Source organism: Zea mays, chromosome 2 (genome assembly GCF_902167145.1).
Source record: "Zea mays cultivar B73 chromosome 2, Zm-B73-REFERENCE-NAM-5.0, whole genome shotgun sequence".
Classification (NCBI taxonomy): Eukaryota; Viridiplantae; Streptophyta; class Magnoliopsida; order Poales; family Poaceae; genus Zea; species Zea mays.
The window spans coordinates 183,255,874-183,279,318 of record NC_050097.1 but is presented as its reverse complement, the minus strand read 5'-3'; the positions used below and the strand labels follow the sequence as shown (position 1 = coordinate 183,279,318).

Here is a 23,445-nt window from a genome sequence, read left to right as displayed (position 1 = left end):
GCACACAAGCATATCATGTTTTTCTTGCAAAGCTAGATTTTCAATATTTAGCTTTTCTATCATGTTATTGAGCATAGTATTTTCTTTTTCTAATTGAGCAACACATGATAAAGCATTTGAAGTACTAGTTTGCTCAATTGAAATCTTTTCATACCTTTGGACCAAATCATCATGAGAGCACTTTAGCTTCTCGTGCTCTTTGGTCAACTTCTCTAAGTCTTTGAATTTTTCGATGAGGATATCTTCCTGCTTATGAAGCATTTCCTTTTGTTCTTTCGCTCTTTTCATGAGTTTGAGCAAGCTCATCCTATTTTTCTTGCTTAGTTGAGCGAAGAATTTTTGAAGATCATTCTCATCTTCACTATCACTTTCATGTTCATCCTCATCCTCACTTTCACTTTCACTATCACTCCCATTAGCGACAAAGCACATATGAGAAGTGGATTTGAAAGACGAACCTTGTGAAGAGGTGGATTCGTCGTTTGGTCTCCATCGATCATTTTCTTCTTCTTCAATCTTCTTCTTCGCCTCATCTTCCTTCATTTTGAGGAACATCCTTTTGGCGATTCTCATGGCAAGATCTATTGCCCTAGGATCAACATCTGCAGCAAAAGATGAAGTCGAGGCAACCTCAACTTTTTCAAGCTTAGAAGCACTTTCGTTTCTTAGTCCCCCTGACATGATCTTTTCCTCACGCGGTTAAGCGTTACAATGAGGATTAGGCTCCGATACCAATTCAAAGTTGCCTAGAGGGGGGTGAATAGGCAAGTGGAAACTTTTTCAACAAAAACTAGAAATGAACTGGGTAAAATCGGTTCAACCGGTGTCAAAACCGGTTCAACCGGTTTGCACAAGCTCAACTAAAGAATGAGATATAAAACTGAATTGATCTCGAAATCCACCCAGTTAACTTTGGAAATGAGATGTTCTAGTTGATCCACAGGGTTCAAAGTAGTAGATCTGGGAAGGGCACTTCTCAAAATCCACACACCAAAAAGATATGAACAAATCTTCCGCGGAAGGGTGAGAGAACGAAGAACACATACAAACACAATGAGCAAGAACACAAGAGACACAAGATTTATCCCGAGGTTCGGTCACACCACCAAGGTGCCCTACTTCCTCGTTGAGGCACCCACAAAGAGTCGGGTCTCTTTCAACCCTAATCCTCCCTTTGCCGACCACAAAGGTCAAGCCCACACACTAATCTTTGCTCAAACGAGCGGGTAATACAAACTTTCTTGTGGTCTTCCACAAGATTTGGAGACTCACAAGAGACACCTAGTCGTCTAGGAGCTAGAAGCTCCAAGAGTAATGAATCCACGAAGAACTCGATGTAGTACCAAAGCTCGAATCAAGAAGAGCAAGAGAGATTTGGAGATGAAGCACAAAAAACTGCAGCTCTCAAACTCACTCAAAGATTTCTCTCCAAAGATTTGAAATGGGAGAGGCAAGAGATGTGTGAGAGAGAGTGGGAGGTGTTTCTCAGGTTGGAAATGAAGTTTTGTGCATGCTCTACTGTGGAGGAGAGAGGTGGGAGTGAGTATATATAGGTGGGGCTCCAAAACTAGCCGTTTTTGACTTTTCTGCCCAAAAAGCTGCGCACAACTTTTTGGCTGACACAGCAAACTGGCAGAAAAAAAGTGAACAGTGCAAAAACCGGTTGAACCTGTTTCCACCAGACAAAAACCGGTTGAGTGTCCGGCTAAACCAGTATTTTCCAAAAAGGTGAACAATGCAAAAACCGGCTGAACCTGTATTTTCCAAAAAGGTGAACAGTGCAGAAACCGGTTGAACCTGTTTTAAAATCGGTTGAACCTGTATTTTCCAAAAAGCAATTTTGGCCAAGATAGACTTAAAAAGGTTGTATTACATACTTTCACTAAGGATTAACAAGGGTAAAATGAAAGTTTTAGATCAAGGATTTTGAGCTTTAGTACCAACACCAACCTTCTTTATGGATCCCCCTTGATAGTACGACGATTCCTATACTCAAGTCAAATAAAATATAATTAAGTAAACTCCTTGAGTCATTGGTGTCTCAAGTGTGATTTCTCCATGATGTTGCTTCATAAGCATCACAAACATCTTTGTCTCACCTTTTGAAGCAAACACAAATCGAGCATGTGACTTGTGCCATTTCACCATATATGAGTTCAAATCATGGCTTCAAGTCACCTTACTGATGCATCAACATGTTGTAACTCTTCATAGCTGATTAGTTCATCGACTTAGTGCAAGTACTCTCTTCTTCACCTTAGCCATGGTACCTCGGTCTACAAGCCGTCGCTTGGCCTTCACCTTCGCTTAGTTCCTCAAAGCCCTTTCCTTGCTATCTTCACCCTATCAAGCCATTCTTGAGTCACATCCTATTGAGCATCCATTGAGAGAATCATTTCTTCAATATTGTGAACCTTGCTTGAATGTCATCTAGATATAACTGCTAAGATCAATCAAGCTCTAGTTTGATTCTCATATATTCATATATGGACTAATAGTAATATGGTCAAGCCAATTCACGATTCCTCATATCTTATTCACTTTGGCTTGACCAATCCTCTTAATCACTTCAACCTCTATTATGATCATATTTATGCATAGCGATTTCTCAGGACTTGTCCACATATTCAAACCAATATAGAGACCATATTATATCCATTTGCATTGTATCACTGGTTATTTGACCTTATGTTGAACCTTGTTCACTGATCATTATACACTATTCAAGTATGTTCATCATACTGAATTTCCTGTTCAACACTTAGCAAACCTGTTAGACCTTTAAATGTGTTGTTATCCAAATCACCAAAACTCACAAAAGGGATGAATGCACTTTCAGTTTGCAAGAACCGAACCTCGGTAAAACAAATCACCGTGTCATCTGCTCTAATTCTTTGGTTGATTTGTTTTCACCCTCTCTTTCGGACTTGATTTTATTTCTAACGCTAACCCCGGCTTATAGTTGTGCTTTAAGTTTGTAAATTTCAGTTTCCGCCTATCCACCCCCTCTAGGCGACTTTCAATTGGTATCAGAACTCGGTGCTTCATTAGAGTCTAACCACTCGAAGTGATGTAGGGAGATCACGCTAAGAGGGAGATCGTGACCGGTGGCGACAAGCCCGCAAGCTCGGGAAGAACCCACTCCAGGGAGTCCGGCCACAAGCACAAGGAGGAATCCTCTTCCTCCATCAAGTCACAATGGAGAGGTGACAAGAAGAAGAAGATGAAGAAAGTGGTCTACTACAAGACCGACTCTTCGTCACCCTCCACCTCCGGCTCCGAATCGACATCCGTCACTTCTAAGCGCCATGAGTGCAAGAAGTATAGTAAGATGCCCCTCCGCTATCCTCGCATTTCCAAATGCACTCCGTTACTTTCCGTTCCCCTAGGCAAACCACCATTTTCTGATGGTGAGGATTATTGTATGTGGAGTGATAAAATGAGGCATCATCTAACCTCACTCCACAAAAGTATATGAGATATTGTTGAGTATGGAGCGCAGGTACCGAAGGTAGGGGACAAGGACTACGATTCGGACGAGGCCGACCAAATCCGGCACTTTAACTACCAAGCCACAACTATACTCCTCGCCTCCTTGTGTCGAGAGAAGTATAATAAGGTGCAAGGGTTAAAGACGGCCAAAGAAATTTGGGACGTCCTCAAGACGGCGCACGAAGGGGACGAGGTGACCAAGATCACCAAACGGGAGACGATCGAGGGGGAGCTCGGTCGATTCATCCTCAACCAAGGAGAGGAGCCACAAGCCATGTACAACCGGCTCAAGACCTTGGTCAACCAAGTGCGCAACCTCGGGAGCACCAAGTGGGATGACCATGAAATGGTCAAGGTTATTCTTAGATCACTTGTTTTTCGTAATCCCACTCAAGTTCAATTAATTCGTGGTGATCCTAGATATAAGTTAATGTCTCCCAAGGAAGTGATAGGAAAATTTATGAGCTTTGAGTTGATGATCAAAGGCTCCAAGCAAATCGTCGAGCAAGGTGGCTCCTCCACACCTGAGGTGCAACCCGTCGCATTCAAAGCGACAGAGGAGAAGAAAGAAGAGTCTACATCAAGTAGGCTCCCCATCGATGCCTCCAAGCTCGACAACGAGGAAATGACGCTCATCATCAAGATCTTCCGCCAAATCCTCAAGGAAAGGAGGGGGAAGGATTACAAACCCCGCTCCAAGAAGGTTTGCTACAAGTGTGGTAAGCCTGGTCACTTTATAGCTAAATGTCCTATATCAAGTGATAGTGACAGGGGTGACGTCAAGAAGGGAAAGAGGAAGGAAAAGAAGAAATACTACAAGAAGAAGGGTGGCGATGCCCACGTATGTCGGGAATGGGACTCCGATGAGAGCTTCATCGACTCCTTCTCCGACGAGGATGCCGCCAACATCGCCGTCAACAAGGGACTCCTCTTCCCCAACGTCGGCCACAAGTGCCTCATGGCAAAGGACGGTAAAAAGAAGAAGGTAAAATCTAGAGCCTCCACTAAATATACAACATCTAGTGATGATGGTAGCTATAGCGATGATGAGGATGATCTGATTGCCCTTTTTGCCAACCTTAACATGCAACAAAAGGAAAAAGTAAATGAATTAATAGGAGCTATTCATGAGAAGGATGAACTCTTGGATAGCCAAGAGGAATTTCTTATTAAGGAAAACAAAAAGCATGTTAAGGTGAAAAATGCTTATGCTCAAGAATTAGAGAAATGTGAAAAATTGACTAGTGAGCTTAACATTTGCCATGAAACTATCTCCAACCTTAGAATTGAAAATGCCAAATTAATTGCTAAGGTTGAGAAATTAAATGTTTGTGATAATTCTCTTGTCAACCTTAAAAATGATAATGCTAGTTTGATTGCTAAGATTGACAAATTGAATGAATCAATTTGTAGCCTTAAGATTGAGAATGATAAACTAATTTCTAAGGCTAAAGATTTAAATGTTTGCAATATTTCTATTTCCAATCTTAGAAATGAGAATGCCATGTTACATGCTAAGATTGATGAATTAAATGCTTGCAAACCCTCTACATCCACCGTTGATCATGTTTCTATTTGCATGAGATGTAGAGACATTAATGTTGATGCTATCCATGATCACATTGCTATGATTAAACAACAAAATGATCATATAACTAAACTAGATGCTAAAATTGCTGAGCATGAACTAGAAAATGAAAATTTTAAATTTGCTCGTAGCATGCTTTATAATGGGAGACGCCCTAGCATTAAGGATGGCATTGACTTCCAACAGGGAGACAATGTCAAGCTTAATACCCCCAAGAAATTGTCTAATTTTGTTAAGGGTAAGGCTCCCATGGCTCAGGATAACGAGGGCTATATTTTATATCCTGTTGGTTATCCCGAGCATAAGATTAGGAGAATTCATGCTAGGAAACCTCATAATGTTTCACATCATGCTTTTATGTATAAAAATGAGGCTTCTAACTCTAGGCAATCAACCCATGTTAAATTGCCTAAAAAGAAATCTCCTATTGCATCAAATGAACCTAATGTTTCATTTAAGACTTTTGATGCTTCTTATGTTTTAACTAACAAATCAGGCAAAGTAGTTGCCAAATATGTTGGGGGCAAACACAAGGGATCAAAGACTTGTGTTTGGGTACCCAAGTGCTTGTTTCTAATGTGAAAGGACCTAAGACCGTTTGGGTACCTAAGAACAAGGCCTAAACTTGTTTTGTAAGTTTATGCATCCGGGGGCTAAAGTTGGATCATTGATAGTGGATGCACAAACCATATGATAGGAGAGAAAAAGATGTTCTCCTCCTACAAGAAAAACGATGGTCCCCAACGAGCTATCACATTCGGGGATGGAAATCAAGGTTTGGTCAAAGGACTTGGTAAAATTGCTATATCACCTGACCATTCTATTATAATGTTTTTCTTGTAGATTCTTTAGATTACAATTTGCTTTCTGTTTCTCAATTATGCAAAATGGGTTACAACTGTCTTTTTATAGATATAGGTGTTACTGTCTTTAGAAGAAGTGATGATTCAGTAGCATTTAAGGGAGTATTAGAGGGTCAGCTATACTTAGTTGATTTTAATAGAGCTGAACTCGATACTTGCTTAATTGCTAAGACTAATATGGGTTGGCTCTAGCATCGCCGACTAGCCCATGTTGGGATGAAGAATCTTCACAAGCTTCTAAAGGGAGAACACATTTTGGGACTAACCAGTATTCATTTTGAGAAAGACAGGGTTTGTAGCGCATGTCAAGCAGGGAAGCAAGTTGGTACCCATCATCCACACAAGAACATCATGACGACCAACATGCCGCTTGAGCTACTCCACATGGATCTATTCGGCCTGATCGCTTACATAAGCATCGACGGGAGTAAGTATTGTCTTGTAATTGTTGATGATTATTCTCGCTTCACTTGGGTATTCTTTTTGCAGGAAAAATCTCAAACCCAAGAGACCTTAAATTGATTCTTGAGACGAGCTCAAAATGAGTTCGGATTAAGGATCAAAAAGATAAGAAGCGACAACGTGACAGAGTTCAAGAACTCTCAAATTGAAGGCTTTCTTGAGGATGAGGGCATCAAGCATGAGTTCTCTTCTCCCTACACACCACAACAAAATGGTGTAGTGGAGAGGAAGAATAGAACTCTACTTGACATGGCGAGGACCATGCTTGATGAGTACAAGACTTCGGACCGGTTTTGGGCGGAAGCAATCAACACTGGTTGCTACTCCATCAACCGGCTCTACCTTCACCGGATCCTCAAGAAGACATCCTACGAACTCTTACCGGTAAAAAGTCCAATGTTCCATATTTTAGAGTCTTTGGTAGCAAATGTTTTATTCTTGTTAAAAGAGGTAGAAAATCTAAATTTGCTCCTAAGGCTGTAGAAGGCTTTTTACTTGGTTTTGACTTAAACACAAGGGCATATAGAGTTTTCAACAAATCCACTGGATAAGTTGAGGTTTCTTGTGACATTGTGTTTGATGGGACTAATGGCTCTCAAGTAGAGCAAGTTGATCTTGATGAGCTAGATGATGAAGAGGCTCCATGTATTGCGCTAAGGAACATGTCCATTGGGGATGTGTGTCCTAAGGAATCCGAAGAGCCTTCACAAACACAAGATCAACCGCCATCTTCCTTGCAAGCATCTCCACCAATCCAAGATGAGGATCAAGCTCAAGACAATGAAGAAGAAGATCAAGACAATGAGCCACCTCAAGAGGAGGACAATGATCAAGGGGGAGATGACAATGATCAAGACAAGGAAGATGATCAAGAAGAATAGGGTCAAAGACCGCCACACCCAAGAGCCCACCAAGCGATACAACGAGATCACCCCATGAACTCCATCCTCGGCGATATTCACAAGGGGGTAACAACTCGATCTCGTGTCACACATTTTTGTGAACATTACTCTTTTGTGTCTTCTATTGAGCCATACGGGGTGGAAGATGTATTAAGAGATTCGAATTGGGTGTTGGCAATGCAAGAGGAACTCAACAACTTCACGAGGAATGAGGTATGGTATCTTGTTCCACGTCCTAACCAAAATGTTGTAGGAACCAAGTGGGTTTTCTGCAACAAGCAAGATGAGCATGGTGTGGTGACAAGGAACAAAGCCCGACTTGTAGCCAAAGGATATTCACAAGTCGAAGGTTTGGATTTCGGTGAAACCTATGCACCCATAGCTAGGCTTGAGTCAATTCGCATATTACTTGCCTAGGCTACTTACCATGGCTTTAAGCTTTATCAAATGGACGTGAAAAGTGCCTTCCTCAATGGACCAATCAAGGAAGAGGTATATGTTGAGCAACCTCCCGGCTTTGAAGATAGTGAGTACCCTAACCATGTTTATAAGCTCTCAAAGGTGCTTTATGGGCTCAAGCAAGCCCTAAGAGCATGGTATGAATGTCTAAGAGATTTCCTTATCACTAATGGTTTCAAAGTCGGTAAAGCCGATCCTACGCTCTTTACTAAAACCATTGCAAATGATTTGTTCGTATGCCAAATTTATGTTGATGATATCATATTTGGATCCACTAACAAATCTACTTGTGAAGAGTTTAGTAGGATAATGATTCAAAAATTCGAGATGTCTATGATGGGGGAGTTGAAGTATTTCCTCAGATTTCAAGTGAAGCAACTTCAAGAGGGCACCTTCATCAGCCAAACCAAGTACATTCAAGATATACTTACCAAGTTTGGAATGAAGGATGCCAAGCCCACCAAGACACCCATGGGAACTAATGGGCATCTCGACCTCGACACGGGAGGTAAATCCGTAGATCAAAAGGTATACCGGTCGATGATAGGATCTTTACTCTATTTATGTGCATCTCGATCGGATATTATGCTTTCCGTATGCATGTGTGCAAGATTCCAAGCCGATCCTAAGGAAGTTCACCTTAGGGCCGTGAAAAGAATCTTGATATATTTAGTTCACACACCTAAGTTTGGTCTTTGGTACCCCAAGGGATCCACCTTTGATTTAATAGGTTACTCAGATGCTGATTGGGCAGGGTGTAAGATTGATAGGAAGAGCACATCAGGGACTTGTCAGTTCTTGGGAAGATCCCTGGTGTCTTGGGCTTCAAAGAAACAAAATTATGTAGCTCTTTCTACCACCGAAGCCGAGTATATTGCCGCAGGCCATTATTGCGCGCAATTACTTTGGATGAGGCAAACCCTTAGGGACTATGGCTACAAATTTAGCAAAGTCCCTCTCCTATGTGATAATGAGAGTGCAATCCACATGGCGGATAATCCCATTGAACACAGCCGCACTAAGCACATAGCCATTCAGTATCACTTTTTGAGGGATCACCAACAAAGGAGGGATATCGAGATTGCTTATGTTAGCACCAAAGAACAATTAGCCGATATCTTTACCAAACCATTAGATGAGAAAACCTTTACCAAACTTAGGAATGAGCTAAACATACTTGATTCTCGGAACTTTGATTGATACTTTGCACACATAGCTCATTTATGTACCTTTGATCATATCTCTTTTATGTCTACGACTAATGTGTTTTCAAGTGTATTCCTCTACTAAGTCGTAGATTGAAAGGGAAATGGAGTCTTCGGCAAAGACAAGGCTTCCACTCCACTCTATCAGTATTATTTACCCTTCGCCGTCACTCCACAACGCTCTCCACTTTGGTATAATCTTCACTCATATTCATTTGTACCATTGGGGAGAAAGTAAAGAGGGCTCTAAAGACTCTATTTTTGGCGATTAATGCCAAAGGGGAGAGAGTATTAGCCCAAAGCAAAAGGACCGCACCACCACCAATTTCAAAGTTTAAAAAGAAGTTCTGTTAATTGGTATCTTATGATGAATTATTTAAAAGAGGATTTTTCAATTGGTTAGTATTTTTCAATTTGGTATTAAATAGTTAAATTGGTTAATCTTATTTCAATTGGTAAAACCCTCTTGAGCACTAAGAGGAGAATTTAATTCAGGGGGAGTTTTGGTTTAGTCAAAGGAAAAGCATTTGAAACAGGGGGAGAAAATTTCAAATCTTGAAAATACTTCTTGCAATCTTATTCATATATCTTTGACTATTTGCAAAATTACTTTGAAAATATTTTCCAAAAGATTTTGCAAAAACAAAACAAGTGGTGCAAGCGTGGTCCAAAATGTTAAAAGAAAGAAAGCAATCCATGCATATCTAATGAAAGTATAAATTGGTTTAACTCCAAGCATCCTTTGCACTTACCTTATGCAAACTAGTTCAATTCTGCACTTATATATTTACTTTGGTTTGTGTTGGCATCAATCATCAAAAAGGGGGAGATTGAAAGGTAAATAGGGTCAAACCTTTTCCTAAATGATTTTGGTGGTTGAATTGCCCAACACAAATATTGGACTAACTAGTTTGCTCTAGATTACATGTTCTACAGGTGCCAAAGGTTCAGCACAAACCAATAAAAAGATTAAAGTTAGGGTTCAAAAGAAAGGAGCAAAAGAAACCGAAGTGAACCCTGGTCTGGCGCACCGGACTGTCCGGTGCACCAGGGTGGATCGACTTCAAACTCTTCACCTTCGGGTTTCTGAGGCCGCGCTCCGCTATAATTCACCAGACTGTCCGGTGGGTCACCGGACTGTCCGGTGTGCCAGCGGAGCAACGGCTCCCAAGCGCAATGGTCGACTCCAACGATCGCCTGCAATGTGAACAGTGCGCGAACAGTTCGCAAAGAGTCAGAGCAGCACCAGAAGGCACACCGGACAGTGAACAGTGACTGTTCGGTGCAGCACCGGACTGTCCGATGGCCCAGGCTACCAGAGCTCCAACGGTTGAAACCGTCAGAACCCTAACGGTTGGGTGACGTGGCTGGTGCACCGGTCAGTGTCCGGTGGCGCACTAGATTGTCCGGTGCGCCCATCGACACTAGCCCTCCCCAACGACTGTTTTGGTGCTTGGGGCTATAAATACCCCCAACCACCTCTATTCAAGGCATTCGAGTTTTCAGCATAGTGCATTCAATACAAGAGCTCTAGACTTCATTCCAAGACACAAACAAGAGATCAAATCCTCTTCCAAGTCCAAAATCACTCCAAACACTTAGTGACTAGTGAGAGAGATTTTCGTATTCATTTGAGTTCTTGTCGCTTGGATTGCTTTACTTCTTCCCCATTCTTGTTCTCAAGACATTTGTAATCAAAGCAAGAGACACCAATTGTATGGTGGTCCTTGTGGGGTCTAAGTGACCCATTTGATTGAGGAGAAAAGCTCACTCGGTCTAAGTGACCGTTTGAGAGAGGGAAAGGGTTGAAAGAGACTCGGTCTTTGTGACCACCTCAACGGAGAGTAGGTTTGAAAGAACCGAACCTCGGTAAAACAAATCACCGTGTCATCCACTCAAATTCTTTGGTTGATTTGTTTTCGCCCTCTCTTTCGGACTTGGTTTTATTTCTAACGCTAACCCCAGCTTATAGTTGTGCTTTAAGTTTGTAAATTTCAGTTTCCGCCTATCCACCCCCTCTAGGCGACTTTCACATATGCATTGCATTCATATGCATTCATTGAAGTGATATTTGCAGATGATGTGGTTTTATACCTTCAGAGGTATGAAGACAGAGTACCTACACTTTGCATTCCTATGCATACATTGAAGTGATATTTGCAGGTTTTGTTGACGCAAGGAAGTGTTATAGAACCTATTGTGGTTGTTTGAGGAAATGAGATGGTATTGGTTATATTGGGACTACTGAGTTCTATATCTACAAGTATTTCTGATCTTAATTGTGATATTTTAAAATGTTGAGTAATTCAATTTGTGGTTTAAATATCTCGTCAAAACAATTCGCTTGCTGAGATGTTTCATCTCACTCTTGCATTACTCAATGCAGGTGCTTGTTGCTCATCCAGGGAAGTGGGAAGTAGCAACACATCCACCTTCACTCTCATAATAACGCTGCTTAGGCGCAGTCATGATTTAATTAGAAGCTTCTTGTCAAAGGATGTTTGTTTCTAACTAGTTGTGCGCACTGGTTAATTTAGTTCATGTCGTTATGGTTGTCTTCCCATTGCTAGGAGATTATTAATGTCGATTATGTTTTCTTATCATGATATCTATTTATACTTTGTTGCTTTCCCGTTTATGCAATTTTCAAAGGAGATGTTGTCGAAATTTTATATACGAATGTTAGAGGTGTAGTTTAGTAGCATTCTGGGGTGTCTGTGGATCCTGGGGTATTACAGTTTTCTTACCTATATAGGTTTGGGAGGTAAATCCAGTCTCCCAATACAACTGTAAATATATTTTGATGTATATAAGTTGTCGCTAGGCTTTGGCGCTAGAATTTTTTTTTCACCAACATTTCAACGGTAGGAGAAAAAGATTAACCACAGAAGAGGAGATACAAAGATATATTTGAAATTTTTAAGGTCTCCTCTCTAAATCCTATCTCCAATAAGAAAAAAAGTGGACGGGAGAAGAAGAGTTGTGTCAATTGTTTGAGGGGTATGATGTTAAGATTTGAGAGGCCGAGAAAGAAATCTCTTATTGAGGGTGGGTTTTGGGGACTTGTTGGAGCTATAGATGTCAAATGGGCCGTGTCTGGCGGATCGGACTGAAACACTACCCATTTAATAGTGTCGTGGACCGGTCCGGCATGAAGATAAGATCGTGCCATGCTTGGCCACTGCCTCGGCCCGTAGTGACGGTCTGGCCCGACATAATTATATATTTTATATTTTACAAAAAGTAATATATATATATATATACAATTTATATTCGCTACCGCTACCTTGGTTCTATTGGTTAGTTGACTTTGTACAGTGCTCTCATCCTTGCTCTAGGAGCTCGTGGGTTTGAACCCTTTGGGCTAATGGGCTGGTCTAGCACGGGCAACATACCGGTGTGCTATGCCTGGACCGGGGCTGAGCAACGTGGGCCGATCCAGCACAACTCAATTAGTAGTTGTTGGGGGCCTTCTTACTCCGAAGGTCCTCAAAACACTCATCCGATAACGTTTTTTTGTTTCACATGTTGCAGAATTAATGCTGAAGGTAGCCTTAAAACTGGAACTATCAACGTACACTTTCTAAGAAGAGGAAGTTTCGAACAAATACCATGTGCTCGTGTATGCCGAAGCAAAGAAGAACCATATAACACTTTCGAAGTTTAATCTACAAGTCAGAAGAAGGAAAGGACAACTTCACCCTTGGCATGTAAAATAGACTAAATGTATAGCCTTAAGGTCACAATTGTAATTTCACCAATGTTGTATATTGTGTCTATAAATAGATGAATAGTGCCAAGCATTGGGTGGGAATTTTTTAGTCGAGGCAGGCTTTACCTCTCTCCATACGAAGCTGTAATTTCCTTCTCCTTCTACCTTTGTAAATTCACGAAGGCTAAGGTACTTGAATAAACCCTTGTTTGATAATAAAAAATTAGAAACACACAATGATATAACTCCTTTTATGTTTAATCATGTGTTTTTCATCGTTCGATATCACTTCTTTCTCATTTCTTCCCATGAACCTTTGTTCTCAAGTTATTACTTCAGAGAAGTAAATAACAGGTGGACGAAGGTTCAAACTTTTTAACTTGTGTTGCCTTGTTTTTGTTGCCATGTAACAATTGAAAAAGTGACCAACAATAGTGAGACCTAGTGGGTCCATGCCGGATCGGTCGGTCCGCCTCAAAAAATTGAGCCTCAAGTCAAAATTTCTAATGCGAGGGAGACAACGATTGATTGTGATCGTTAGATGCCTTGAACACATGGTGCCCCTGTATTCTCTCCTTTTGGCTCATTTCACTTGTTTCAACTTTGGGGAAAAGCTCTCTCTCTCTCGCCCCACTCTCTCTCACTCTTTCTTAAATCTCAATTCTTTTCAGTGAGATTGGAGTAAGCTTCTCATTGGATTCAACTCCAGAAGTAAGACCCTTCTCTTGAGCATCTATGGCACTCATTGGTGATTTGATTTTCATTCTATTACTCTTGGGTTCTTGGAACCCTAGCCAACTAGGTGTTGCCCGATGATGCCCACGATTCATGCTTGTAAAAGGTGTGTACGAAGTTTGCATTATCCATTTGTTCTAGTGGAAATCTTAGCTAGATCTTTGTGGTTGCTTGGGAAAAATAAGGGTTGAAAGGGACTCTAACCTTTGTGCCCGCCTCAACAGCGGGGGCACAAACACAACTTTGTGGTGTGGATGAGTTAAATCGTGTCTTCATGTGCTTGCGACTTAATATTGCTAATTGTTGTAATGGAGAGATATAAATTGCTTGTGACGTACTATTGCAAACCCTATAACTATGGTTTATGTCACTTATATCACCAATTTAGGCGTGGTTGATGGTACTAACAACCACATAGTCGACTCTTGAGCCTTATGCTTGCCTTTCACTCTCGCAACCTGATCCATGATAGCTAAATCATGTGTCTTGGTCTTCTCCACCTAGCCATATAACACCATGACATGTCTCATATACAATGAGGTTATTTAAAGCATTAGTTGAGCATTTGCAACATAACCAAACCTCCTCTCCACCATAGCTTTAAGTGTTGCTCATATACAATAAGGTAGGACATGAGCTCTAAGATCAATTAAATCAAGTTGTCTTTACATAGGTACACTTAAAAATAAATATTTATCATCATCATCATGAATCTATAAAGATAATGCTTATATACTGTTGGAACTTGCTCTACAGGGCAAGATGATCCAACGCCCCAACATATACCTATAGACTGTCCCAAGAGGTTTGAGAGTGTAAGAAACTGTCGAGCCCTTTTTGGAGCAAGCCTTCCTACGTTTATTTCTATAAAATTAAACAGACCTGTATAAAATTTATATATAGTTTTGTGAAATTTCTACGTTCCAAATGAACCCTCAAATAAAAGTTTTGACACAAGGTTGAATCAATAATTTAAACAAAATTTTCTGTTGTACCTTGTGAATCTTCGTAGATTTAGATCAACTTATTAAAGTGTCAACTGTTTGATTACCTGGAAGGCTGGAACCTATTTCTGACGCGTTCACTCCCGATTAATCAATGTGTCCATACTCCATACACTTCGACGCTAAAAGCCGAACCGCTCTACCACTCCACTCTCGAATGCTCCCTCCTCGCTAACGGTCGCGAGGGGCATTCCCGTCCTTCTGCCGCCCCGCAAACCCCCGAAATTTCAAAACCCGACACTCGAAAGCGGGCGTCTCCATTTCCCACTCGCCCCCTCCTCGATTCGATCCAGCTGGACGCCGCTCCCCGACGACGAGGACGCCCGTGGAGCTCTAGAATCAAGCCATGCGACGGGACGACGCCGGCGGCGTAACCGGCTTCCACGACTTGTTTGACTCGGTGCGCCGCTCCATCTCCTTCCGGCCCGCCGCCGCAGCCCCGGAAGCCCCCGCGGGCCCATTCGTCGCGGGGGCTGGGGGGATCGGTGTGCGGATCAGCTCTTGCCTCCGGAAGTCGCGGGGGATGGGGCTGCTCGGTCTCATCACCAAAAACCCCTCGCCGCCGCGCCGCATGCTACCGCCGATGCCCGATGAGTCGGGCGGCGGCAGCGGAGGAGGTGGGGGCGACGACGCAGGCGGAGAGGAGAACCCGCCGATCCGGTGGCGGAAGGGGGAGCTCATCGGGGCCGGTGCGTTCGGGCAAGTCTACCTCGGGATGAACCTGGACTCGGGCGAGCTCCTCGCTGTCAAACAGGTGAGGGGGGTTCGACGCGCGGGATTATTGTTATTATTATGTCTTTACCGTTTAATGTTTTGGTGGCATTCGGACTAGTAACTTGTTCCTGTGACTCATTACAGGTTTTGATCGGCAGGAGCAACGCGACACGGGAGAAGGCCCAAGTGAGTAGCATTTTTATAAAAGAATTGCGCTATCAGGGAATTAGAGTCTTGATGCTTTTGTGAGTTTGTTTGACGCGATGTGCCTTTTGTGGCTAGGCTCATATTAAAGAGCTCGAAGAAGAAGTGAAACTGCTCAAGAACCTGTCTCACCCCAACATCGTTGTGAGTGGATGCAAAATTTTTGCTTTCACTAGGTAATTGCTAAGTTTTTTGACTTACTCTGTTTGGTCCGAAAAGAGGTATCTTGGGACTGTTCGTGAGGAAGACACGCTAAACATTTTGCTGGAATTTGTTCCTGGAGGGTCTATTCAGTCACTTTTGGGGAAGCTCGGTTCATTCCCGGAGCCTGTAAGTAATCATCAATCTGTGTGACTTGCAATCCTGGTGAGTTCATAGTGGAGAGTAACTTATCCATTATATCTGTTGATCAGGTCATTAAGAAATACACTAAGCAAATTTTGCAAGGATTGGAGTATCTGCATAGCAATGCAATAATACATAGAGATATAAAGGTATGCACGTTGAAGTCTTAATATATAATGCAGATATTTGGCCTTGTTTGTTCTGTTGCAATGCTTATTCTAATGAACTTGAAAATTTTGCCAAATTTCAGGGTGCAAACATTCTTGTTGATAATAAAGGGTGCATCAAACTTGCTGATTTTGGGGCATCTAAGCAAGTTGCAAAGTTGGTAAGATCAAAATAATACGCTTAGTGTGCCCTTAAGGTCAAGTGTAACTGATGGAAGTTAGCAAACTTGGGCAATAAGATTGGGTTAGTCAGAAGAGAAACTTAGAGCATTCCGTCTCATCAATAATGAAAGAGCAAGTTCCATGCAGGCTAGATTCAGGGAGTCATCTATTCTTTTTTCCTTTGGCAAATTAGTTGCAACTGAATACGGTAGAGATAAAAACATGTGCTAGGTGGTGAAAGACGAAGCAAACATGAAAAATTCTAGAATATTGTAGGACTAAAATCTAATCTGTAGGCCTGTACTGAAGCTTACAAAACAAAGTGCGGGTGCTCATAACTTCTATTCTTGTAGTGACAACGCTAAGACACAACAACAATAACAACAAAGCTTTATAATCTTATGTAAGTTGAAGTAGACTAGAGTTGAAACTCAATGAAAACCATGGCACATGGATATATGTTTTTCATGCACTTCTATTAAAGGCTAAATCTTTGGTTATATCGCATCTTTTTAAATCTCATGTTACTACCTCTTTTCATGTTAATTTTAGCCTTCCAATGTATCTCTTTCCATTGTTATCGCATCTTAGGATCTCACCGGTGCCACTAGAGGTATCCGTTGGACACATTCAAACCATCTCAATCGGTGTTAGATAAGCTTTTCTTCAATTGGTGCTACCCCTAGTCTATCACGTTTATCATCATTCTGGGGTCACAAATATAACACAAGATACATATTTTTGCAACACTTATTTGCTGAGCATGGCGTCTTTTTGTAGGCCAACATTTTACATCATACAACACAAACAAGTGTAATCAACGTCGTATAAAACTTGCCTTTTAACTTTTGTGGTACCTTCTTTTCACATAGAACGATAGATGCTTGACGTCACTTCATCCACACTATTTTGATTCTATGGCTAACATCTTCAACAATATCTTCATCTCTTTGTAGTGTTGATCCTAAATACCGAAAGATATCTTTTCCAGGAACTACTTGACCTTTTAAACTAACATCTCCTTCCTCATTTGTAGTGGTACCAAAATCACATCTTATATATTCGTACCTTTGGACCCTAGAGCCCCCAGTTCCAGTTTCCTATTTCTCTTGCTCGACTTTCATCAATTAGCACTACATTGTTTGCAAAAAAACATAGATAAATGGATATTCATGACTCTTGTGACCTCATCCATCACTAAGATAAAAAACTAAGGGCTCAAAGCTGATCCTTGATGTAATCATGAAATCATCTGTCTTCATCACTTGTTCGAACACTAATCATAATATTGCTGTACACATCCTTAATGAGTCGAACGTACTTCGTTGAAATTTTGTTTGTCCAAAGCCTACCACATAACATTCCTTGGTTTTTTGTCATAAGTCTTTTCCAAGTTAGTAAAAACCATATGTAGGTCTTTCTTCTGCTCCCTATACTATACCATCACTTGTCTTATTAAGAAAATGGCTTCAATGATTGATCTTCTGGGCATGAAACCAAACTGGTTCATAGAACTCCTCCTTATGTCTCTTAGACAATACTCGATAACTCTCTCTCATAGCTTCATACTTATCAACTTAATTCCTTGATAATTAGTACAACTTTGAATATCTCCTTTATTTTTGTAGATCGGTACCAATATACTTCTCCACTCGTTAGGCATCTTGTTTGATCGAAAGATATGGTTGAATAAATTTGTTAGCCATATTATAACTATGTCCCTGAGGCATCTCCATGTCAAAAAAAAAAACTTGACCTGCGGGGGGTAAGACAGCCCCCGGGTATTGTATTAAGAAGAAGACCTTCTCACACAGGTCAAGAAAACCCCCGAACCCCTGCCCCACCCATACACAGCGGCATCGAAGCCCATGTGGGAACGACCACGACCGGGGCTGAGCCTTAGACCTGTGCTTTGGCGTGGGACAGACGAGGGGATTTTTTAACCACAGCCTGAAATTCGCTCCCACGGGGAGTCGAACCCAGGACCTGAGGAGTGCTACTCAGACCACCTAACCAACTCAGCTAGAGGCCCTTTCGCGAGGCATCTCCATGTCTCAATTGGGATACCATCAGAGCCCATTTTCTTACCCTCTTTCATTCTTTTTAATGCCTCTTTAACCTTATATTCTTGGATTCTACGTACAAAGTACTTATTGGTGTCATCAAAAGAGTCATTGATTTGAAAGGGTGTGTTCATGTTCTCTCCATCGAATAATTTTCAAAATACTCTCGCTATTTATGTCTAATCTCATCCTCCTTCACCAAAAGATGTTCTGTTTCATCCTTAATGCACTTAACTTGGTTGAAGTCCCTTATCTTTCTCTCACGGAGCCTAGCCATCATATATACGTCTTCTCATTCCTTCGTACTCAAATGTTGGTAAAGATCCTCATACGCCTATCCTTTGCCACAATTATAGTTCACTTTGTGGTTTTCTTTGCTACCTTGTACTTCTCTATGTTGTCCATACTCCTGTCGTGTTTCAAACGTCTATATCATTCTTTCTTCTCCCTAATAGCCTACAACAGTGGTTGCTTTTCAGCCCTTTGGCTTTTGCCTTTTGCGAAAGCAAAATTAGGTTAAAAAGCCTAACCAAAGAGGACCTTAGTCTTTGGAACTTATAAGAATATTTACACATCTTGTAGTAGTTGTCTCAACCAACTCACTTAACTTATCTACATCTCAACTACCTAAATGGAACCTAGCTGAAGCTCACCTAGGATTCATCTGTAGTCTGCCCAGACTTGGTTGGGACAAAAGTGCTTCTTGTTATTATCAGTGGCAATGTTAAACTACTAGAAATAGGCAGTCTGGTATGTCGCCGATGTGGTCTATTTTTATAATAGAAACATTGCAATTGATACCCAATTACCCCCATCTGATCATCATATTTCTACTTTTCTGGCCACAATTATGCAATCTGGTGTGGTAGTATGTCAGAGCAATTAGCATTTGCCAATACTCATCCTCACTTCTTGTATTATTTGTGTATTAACATAATTTCCGTCTGCATTTTTTATTTGGAGATATGGTGCCACTATGTTTTTTCTTTCTCCAAGATATTCCTAATTTTCTATGTCAATGCACTTACAACAATATGCCTTGCTTTGTTAGGCTACTGTGACAGCAGCCAAAACAATGAAAGGCACACCCTATTGGATGGCACCTGAAGTCATTGTTGGGAGTGGGCATAGCTTGTATGTCAAGAAACTCTTCCACCACCTTGTTTATTGCTTTTCCGGATTTAAATAAGAAATTTTGTTTTCGTTTTCCAATAATGATATATCAGCAATAATATCTTATTTAGACTTAAGAATGTTCAGGACTAATCTTGGAAACATAATACATTTTCTGTAAAGAAAATCATGGAGCTGATTAGAAAATATGCTGCTGCTACTATTAGTACTGCTTTAAGGACATGTCTGACACAGTGGTGAGAAGCCTTTCCCACTAAGCTAAAGGTCATGGGTTTGACACAGCCTCTTTGCAAAATGCAAGGGCAAGGCTTGCCTTGTTTTTTACTTCCCTAGACCTCACTTATGTGGGAGCCACCAGTACAGTCTGTCATTTTGTTAGTACTGCTTTAAGTTGTGTGTACTTTATAATTTTCCAGGACATAATAAAATATTCCTGGTAAGAATTATATATGTTTTGTCTCTTTAGACCCTTATTTCTCTCTTCTTAATATATATCTAAAACGCAGTTCTCCTGCGTTTTTCGAGAAAAAAAAGAATTATATATGTTAAATGTCCTCCCTGCACTACATAGATTGTCCCTGGTACGACTTGAATATCACTTCCACTCAAATTTGCTAAATGATTAGTTATGGGACTTCTGTTGTTCAAATACAGAAAAAGTGGCAGGAAACAGCAGCAGCATTTATTACTTTAAGATTTATCAGTCCCCTACTGTTTTGATACATTGTCACACACACACACACACACACACACACACACACACACACACATGTATGTAACCTTTACCAAGGAAGAAAGTAATGTACTGTGATCTGAAATAGAAAACTACTTCAGAATCGTGTTGCCTTTTTTTTTTGGTCTAATTTGGCACACCCGCCCTTACTATTCCGTTCTCTCAGTTCTGCAGATATATGGAGTGTAGGGTGCACAGTCATTGAAATGGCCACTGGCAAACCACCATGGAGCCAGCAGTATCAAGAAGTAAGTTTATATCACATAAACCGTAAGCAAGTTCAAGAAAACTCTAATTTCATGCACTAAAAAAATTCTTTTTAGGTTGCTCTTCTATTTCATGTTGGAACTACAAAATCGCATCCACCTATACCTGAACATCTATCGCCAGAAGCCAAAGATTTTCTGCTAAAGTGCCTGCAGAAGTAATTACTGTTATACCTTTCACTTAACTAATATATGCTCCAAAAGTATTTGGAGACTTCCTGCAAATGAAATCCCAATTTTCTAATGTTTTGTCTGGTACCTTGATTCTCTATTCTTTTAGGGAACCAGAGCTGAGGTCTACTGCACCAGACTTATTAAAGGTATATTTGTACCAATTCTGAATCATAGCAAGTCTATGCTGATTGTGCCTGGTAATTTTGACTTATTGAAACTTTTTTTGCAGCATCCTTTTGTCACTGGAGAATTGGATGACCTGCAGCCACTCAATCATGCTGCACGCAAGGTTTGATATAGCATGTCTGATGTTGCTTCCTGCTCTTTTCCTGGACTCCCACTCACTTTTGTAACTTAATAACTTCATCTAAACATGATACAGAACTCTTTTAATGAGATTCCTTCAGATGATATGCCAAATGGCTTGTAAGTGTATTCTGTAATTCATGTGTTCACTTGATTCTTCACCATATATTTTTTTTCCATCTATAGCTTTAAGGATTTATTAACTGCTTCCAGGGGTTTGAATAAGTCTTCCAACTGGTCCACTATGAACTCCAGTAAATCATCCAAAATCAAGCCCTTATGGGAGGGTGGCTGTGATGATGATGACATGTGTGAGTTTGCTGACAAGGATGACTATGCAGGAGTTGGATCTGTAAGAATTTTTCTTCAGACATTGGCTTTTCAAAATATTGCTTCCACATTTGTTGTGATGTGCATATGGGCTGGTTCTTTCAATGCCCTTGTGCATGTTTTTTGTTGTAAAAACCACCCCACTGTACAAACCACTAATGTAGTCTTTATTAAAGCTAGATTCTTCTAAAAGTACAAACATGACATTTTTAAGAGCTTCCACAATCACAGATGCAAAACTTAAGCATGGTCACATTGGTTTTTTGTTGCTCTCAAAATTTCTTCACCTCGTTTGATGAGTACGCACAATCAAAGCACCAGAAAATCTTGACTGCACAAGCATGGATCATGGTGGCTCTACATTAGCAAAAACAGGAAAAATTTGCTACGCATACGTATAGTGGGGTGTTTTTTTTGCAACGAAGTGAACTAGGGGGTGGGCATTTGCAACAAAAAGTCTTATGGGGTTATCTCAAAATACAATTGGGCTGGTTTGGGGAATTTTCCATAGTTTTGCTGTGAATCAACTATGTTACATCCTTGTTGACTTTCCACTCTGTCAATTCCAGAGCTATAATCCTATGTCAGAACCATTTGATAACTGGGAAAACAAGTTTGACATAAGCCCAGAGCAAAATTCTCATCAACCAATGGAATTTGGTGAATTGGCCAAACATGTTGAAAGCAGCATAACTGGGAATGATTTTACGTTCCCTGTTGGGGGAAGTTGTGAAGATGATGATGTACTTACAGAGTCAAAAATAAAGGCATTTCTTGAGGAGAAGGTAACTAGTATTTATTAGATTGCACAAATTCAGTTGTTCACTGCTAGTGCTTAAAAGCTGTTTGCTGTTTTTCTTGCAGGCTCTTGACCTGAAAAAGCTACAAACACCTTTGTATGAGGAGTTCTACAACACTGTGCATGGAGGGAGTTTTCAGGGAGCTGATCAAACTTCCAAGGGAAAACTCCCAATTAGTCCAAAATTTCCCCCTCGAGGAAAGTCGCCTCCATGCAAGACACGTGTAGGTGCATGTGATACTTCGAATGACACAGCTCCTGAAAGCTGCAGCAAGCAATTTCCAAGAAGCAGTGTGGTGGATAGCAGCCGAATTTTGAGAGAAATTGCTTCTCCTCAACTGAATGAGTTTGCGGATAAAATCCATCTTGATGCCCAAGATAGCCCAAGGTTTGTTCGTATGCCATGCCATGTTTTGGAACTGAAATTTGATTCCGCAAAATCCTGACGAATACTGAAGCACTTGTAGCCTCGTTTATTGAGGGGCCTGTGCATGATCTAATTGGAAGTTTCTGTTAACAGCATCAGCTTCACCGAAAGGCAGAGGAAGTGGAAAGAAGAGTTGGACCAGGAACTTGAGAGGGAGAGAGGTAGACGGAAGTTTTCATTATCTTTTCATTATTGATAATTTACCCCGATGCTGATACAAAAAAGTTATATATGAATTCTCCTGCAGTGCTGAGATTAGCTGGCTGTGGTAAAGCACCATCCCCAAACAGAGGTTCCAACGTGAAAAAGGAGTATCATGCTGACCATTGAACAAACAGCAGCGTTCATCGTCTCTTTATTTCATCCCACAGAACACAACTGGATAGTAACTACACAATGCCACAGACTGGCAGCAACATGAGTACAGCCTGCAGCGCCTCACCATTCGCGGTATTGGCCAAGCTATGACTGCAGATCCATCTCGTACAAGTGGCAGATTTACGTTGAAGTGGACTGGTACATAGGGGCACTCGTCGCGAATATCAGGATCATTGTCGCTGCTACCCCGGAGGACGGCGTGCTGACAGTTTCCTGATTTTAAGGCCGCGTTTGTCATTCTTTTTGATGCAGTGCTATACATGCGACTTCGGTTATATTTGGTTTCTATTGAGAAAAAAATAGTGTTGTAAAAATTTTGTGTTTGTAAGCGAGCTTGGCGTGGGGTTTGGTTTTGTATGGAGCTTGTTTGTGAAAGCGTGTAATAAGATAGCTATGCAAATTACAGGTCATTCTGCTGGCTGAATGAATCTGAGCTTTTCGGAAGCTACAACTGATCTTCTGCTGTTAATAGTTGCAATCAAATTGTGAACCAGCCTTTAGGAAGCTCAAACCTAAAACTGATCTCCAGCAGATCCTTTATCACATCTCCTATCTCATCCTCATCCTTGTTTTAAACTTCATCTTATAAACTATCATCTACAGTTTTGTGTCACCCTATTTTAGACTACCTATTGGAGACAGTCTAAGACTAATAGTCTAAGACTAAGAGGAATAAGCTCAAGTGTTAACAGTTAATAGACCTCTCTTCAAGACATCAAGCCCGGTTGAGGTGTCGAGCAATAGATCTTAGCAGAGCTCAACCTTCTGGTGTTTGTTTGAGATTATAATATGTTTAGATTATATAATCTAACTTATTTTAA

At 41.0% G+C, this 23,445-nt stretch overlaps 1 protein-coding gene across 1 annotated transcript; it reads left to right on the top strand.

Moving 5' to 3' along the window:
- The first annotated feature begins 14,568 nt into the window (after positions 1 to 14,568).
- On the top strand, positions 14,569 to 23,068 carry LOC103647392 (mitogen-activated protein kinase kinase kinase NPK1). Its single transcript, XM_008671934.4, has 17 exons — positions 14,569 to 15,176; positions 15,281 to 15,322; positions 15,419 to 15,484; positions 15,560 to 15,670; positions 15,754 to 15,834; positions 15,936 to 16,013; positions 19,129 to 19,211; positions 20,111 to 20,192; positions 20,268 to 20,368; positions 20,491 to 20,530; positions 20,614 to 20,673; positions 20,767 to 20,810; positions 20,904 to 21,042; positions 21,590 to 21,805; positions 21,885 to 22,207; positions 22,340 to 22,407; positions 22,494 to 23,068. Exons 1-17 carry the CDS (start codon positions 14,769 to 14,771, stop codon positions 22,574 to 22,576), a joined length of 2,025 nt encoding a protein of 674 aa, XP_008670156.1. The 5' UTR covers positions 14,569 to 14,768; the 3' UTR covers positions 22,577 to 23,068.
- The last annotated feature ends 377 nt before the right edge of the window (positions 23,069 to 23,445 follow it).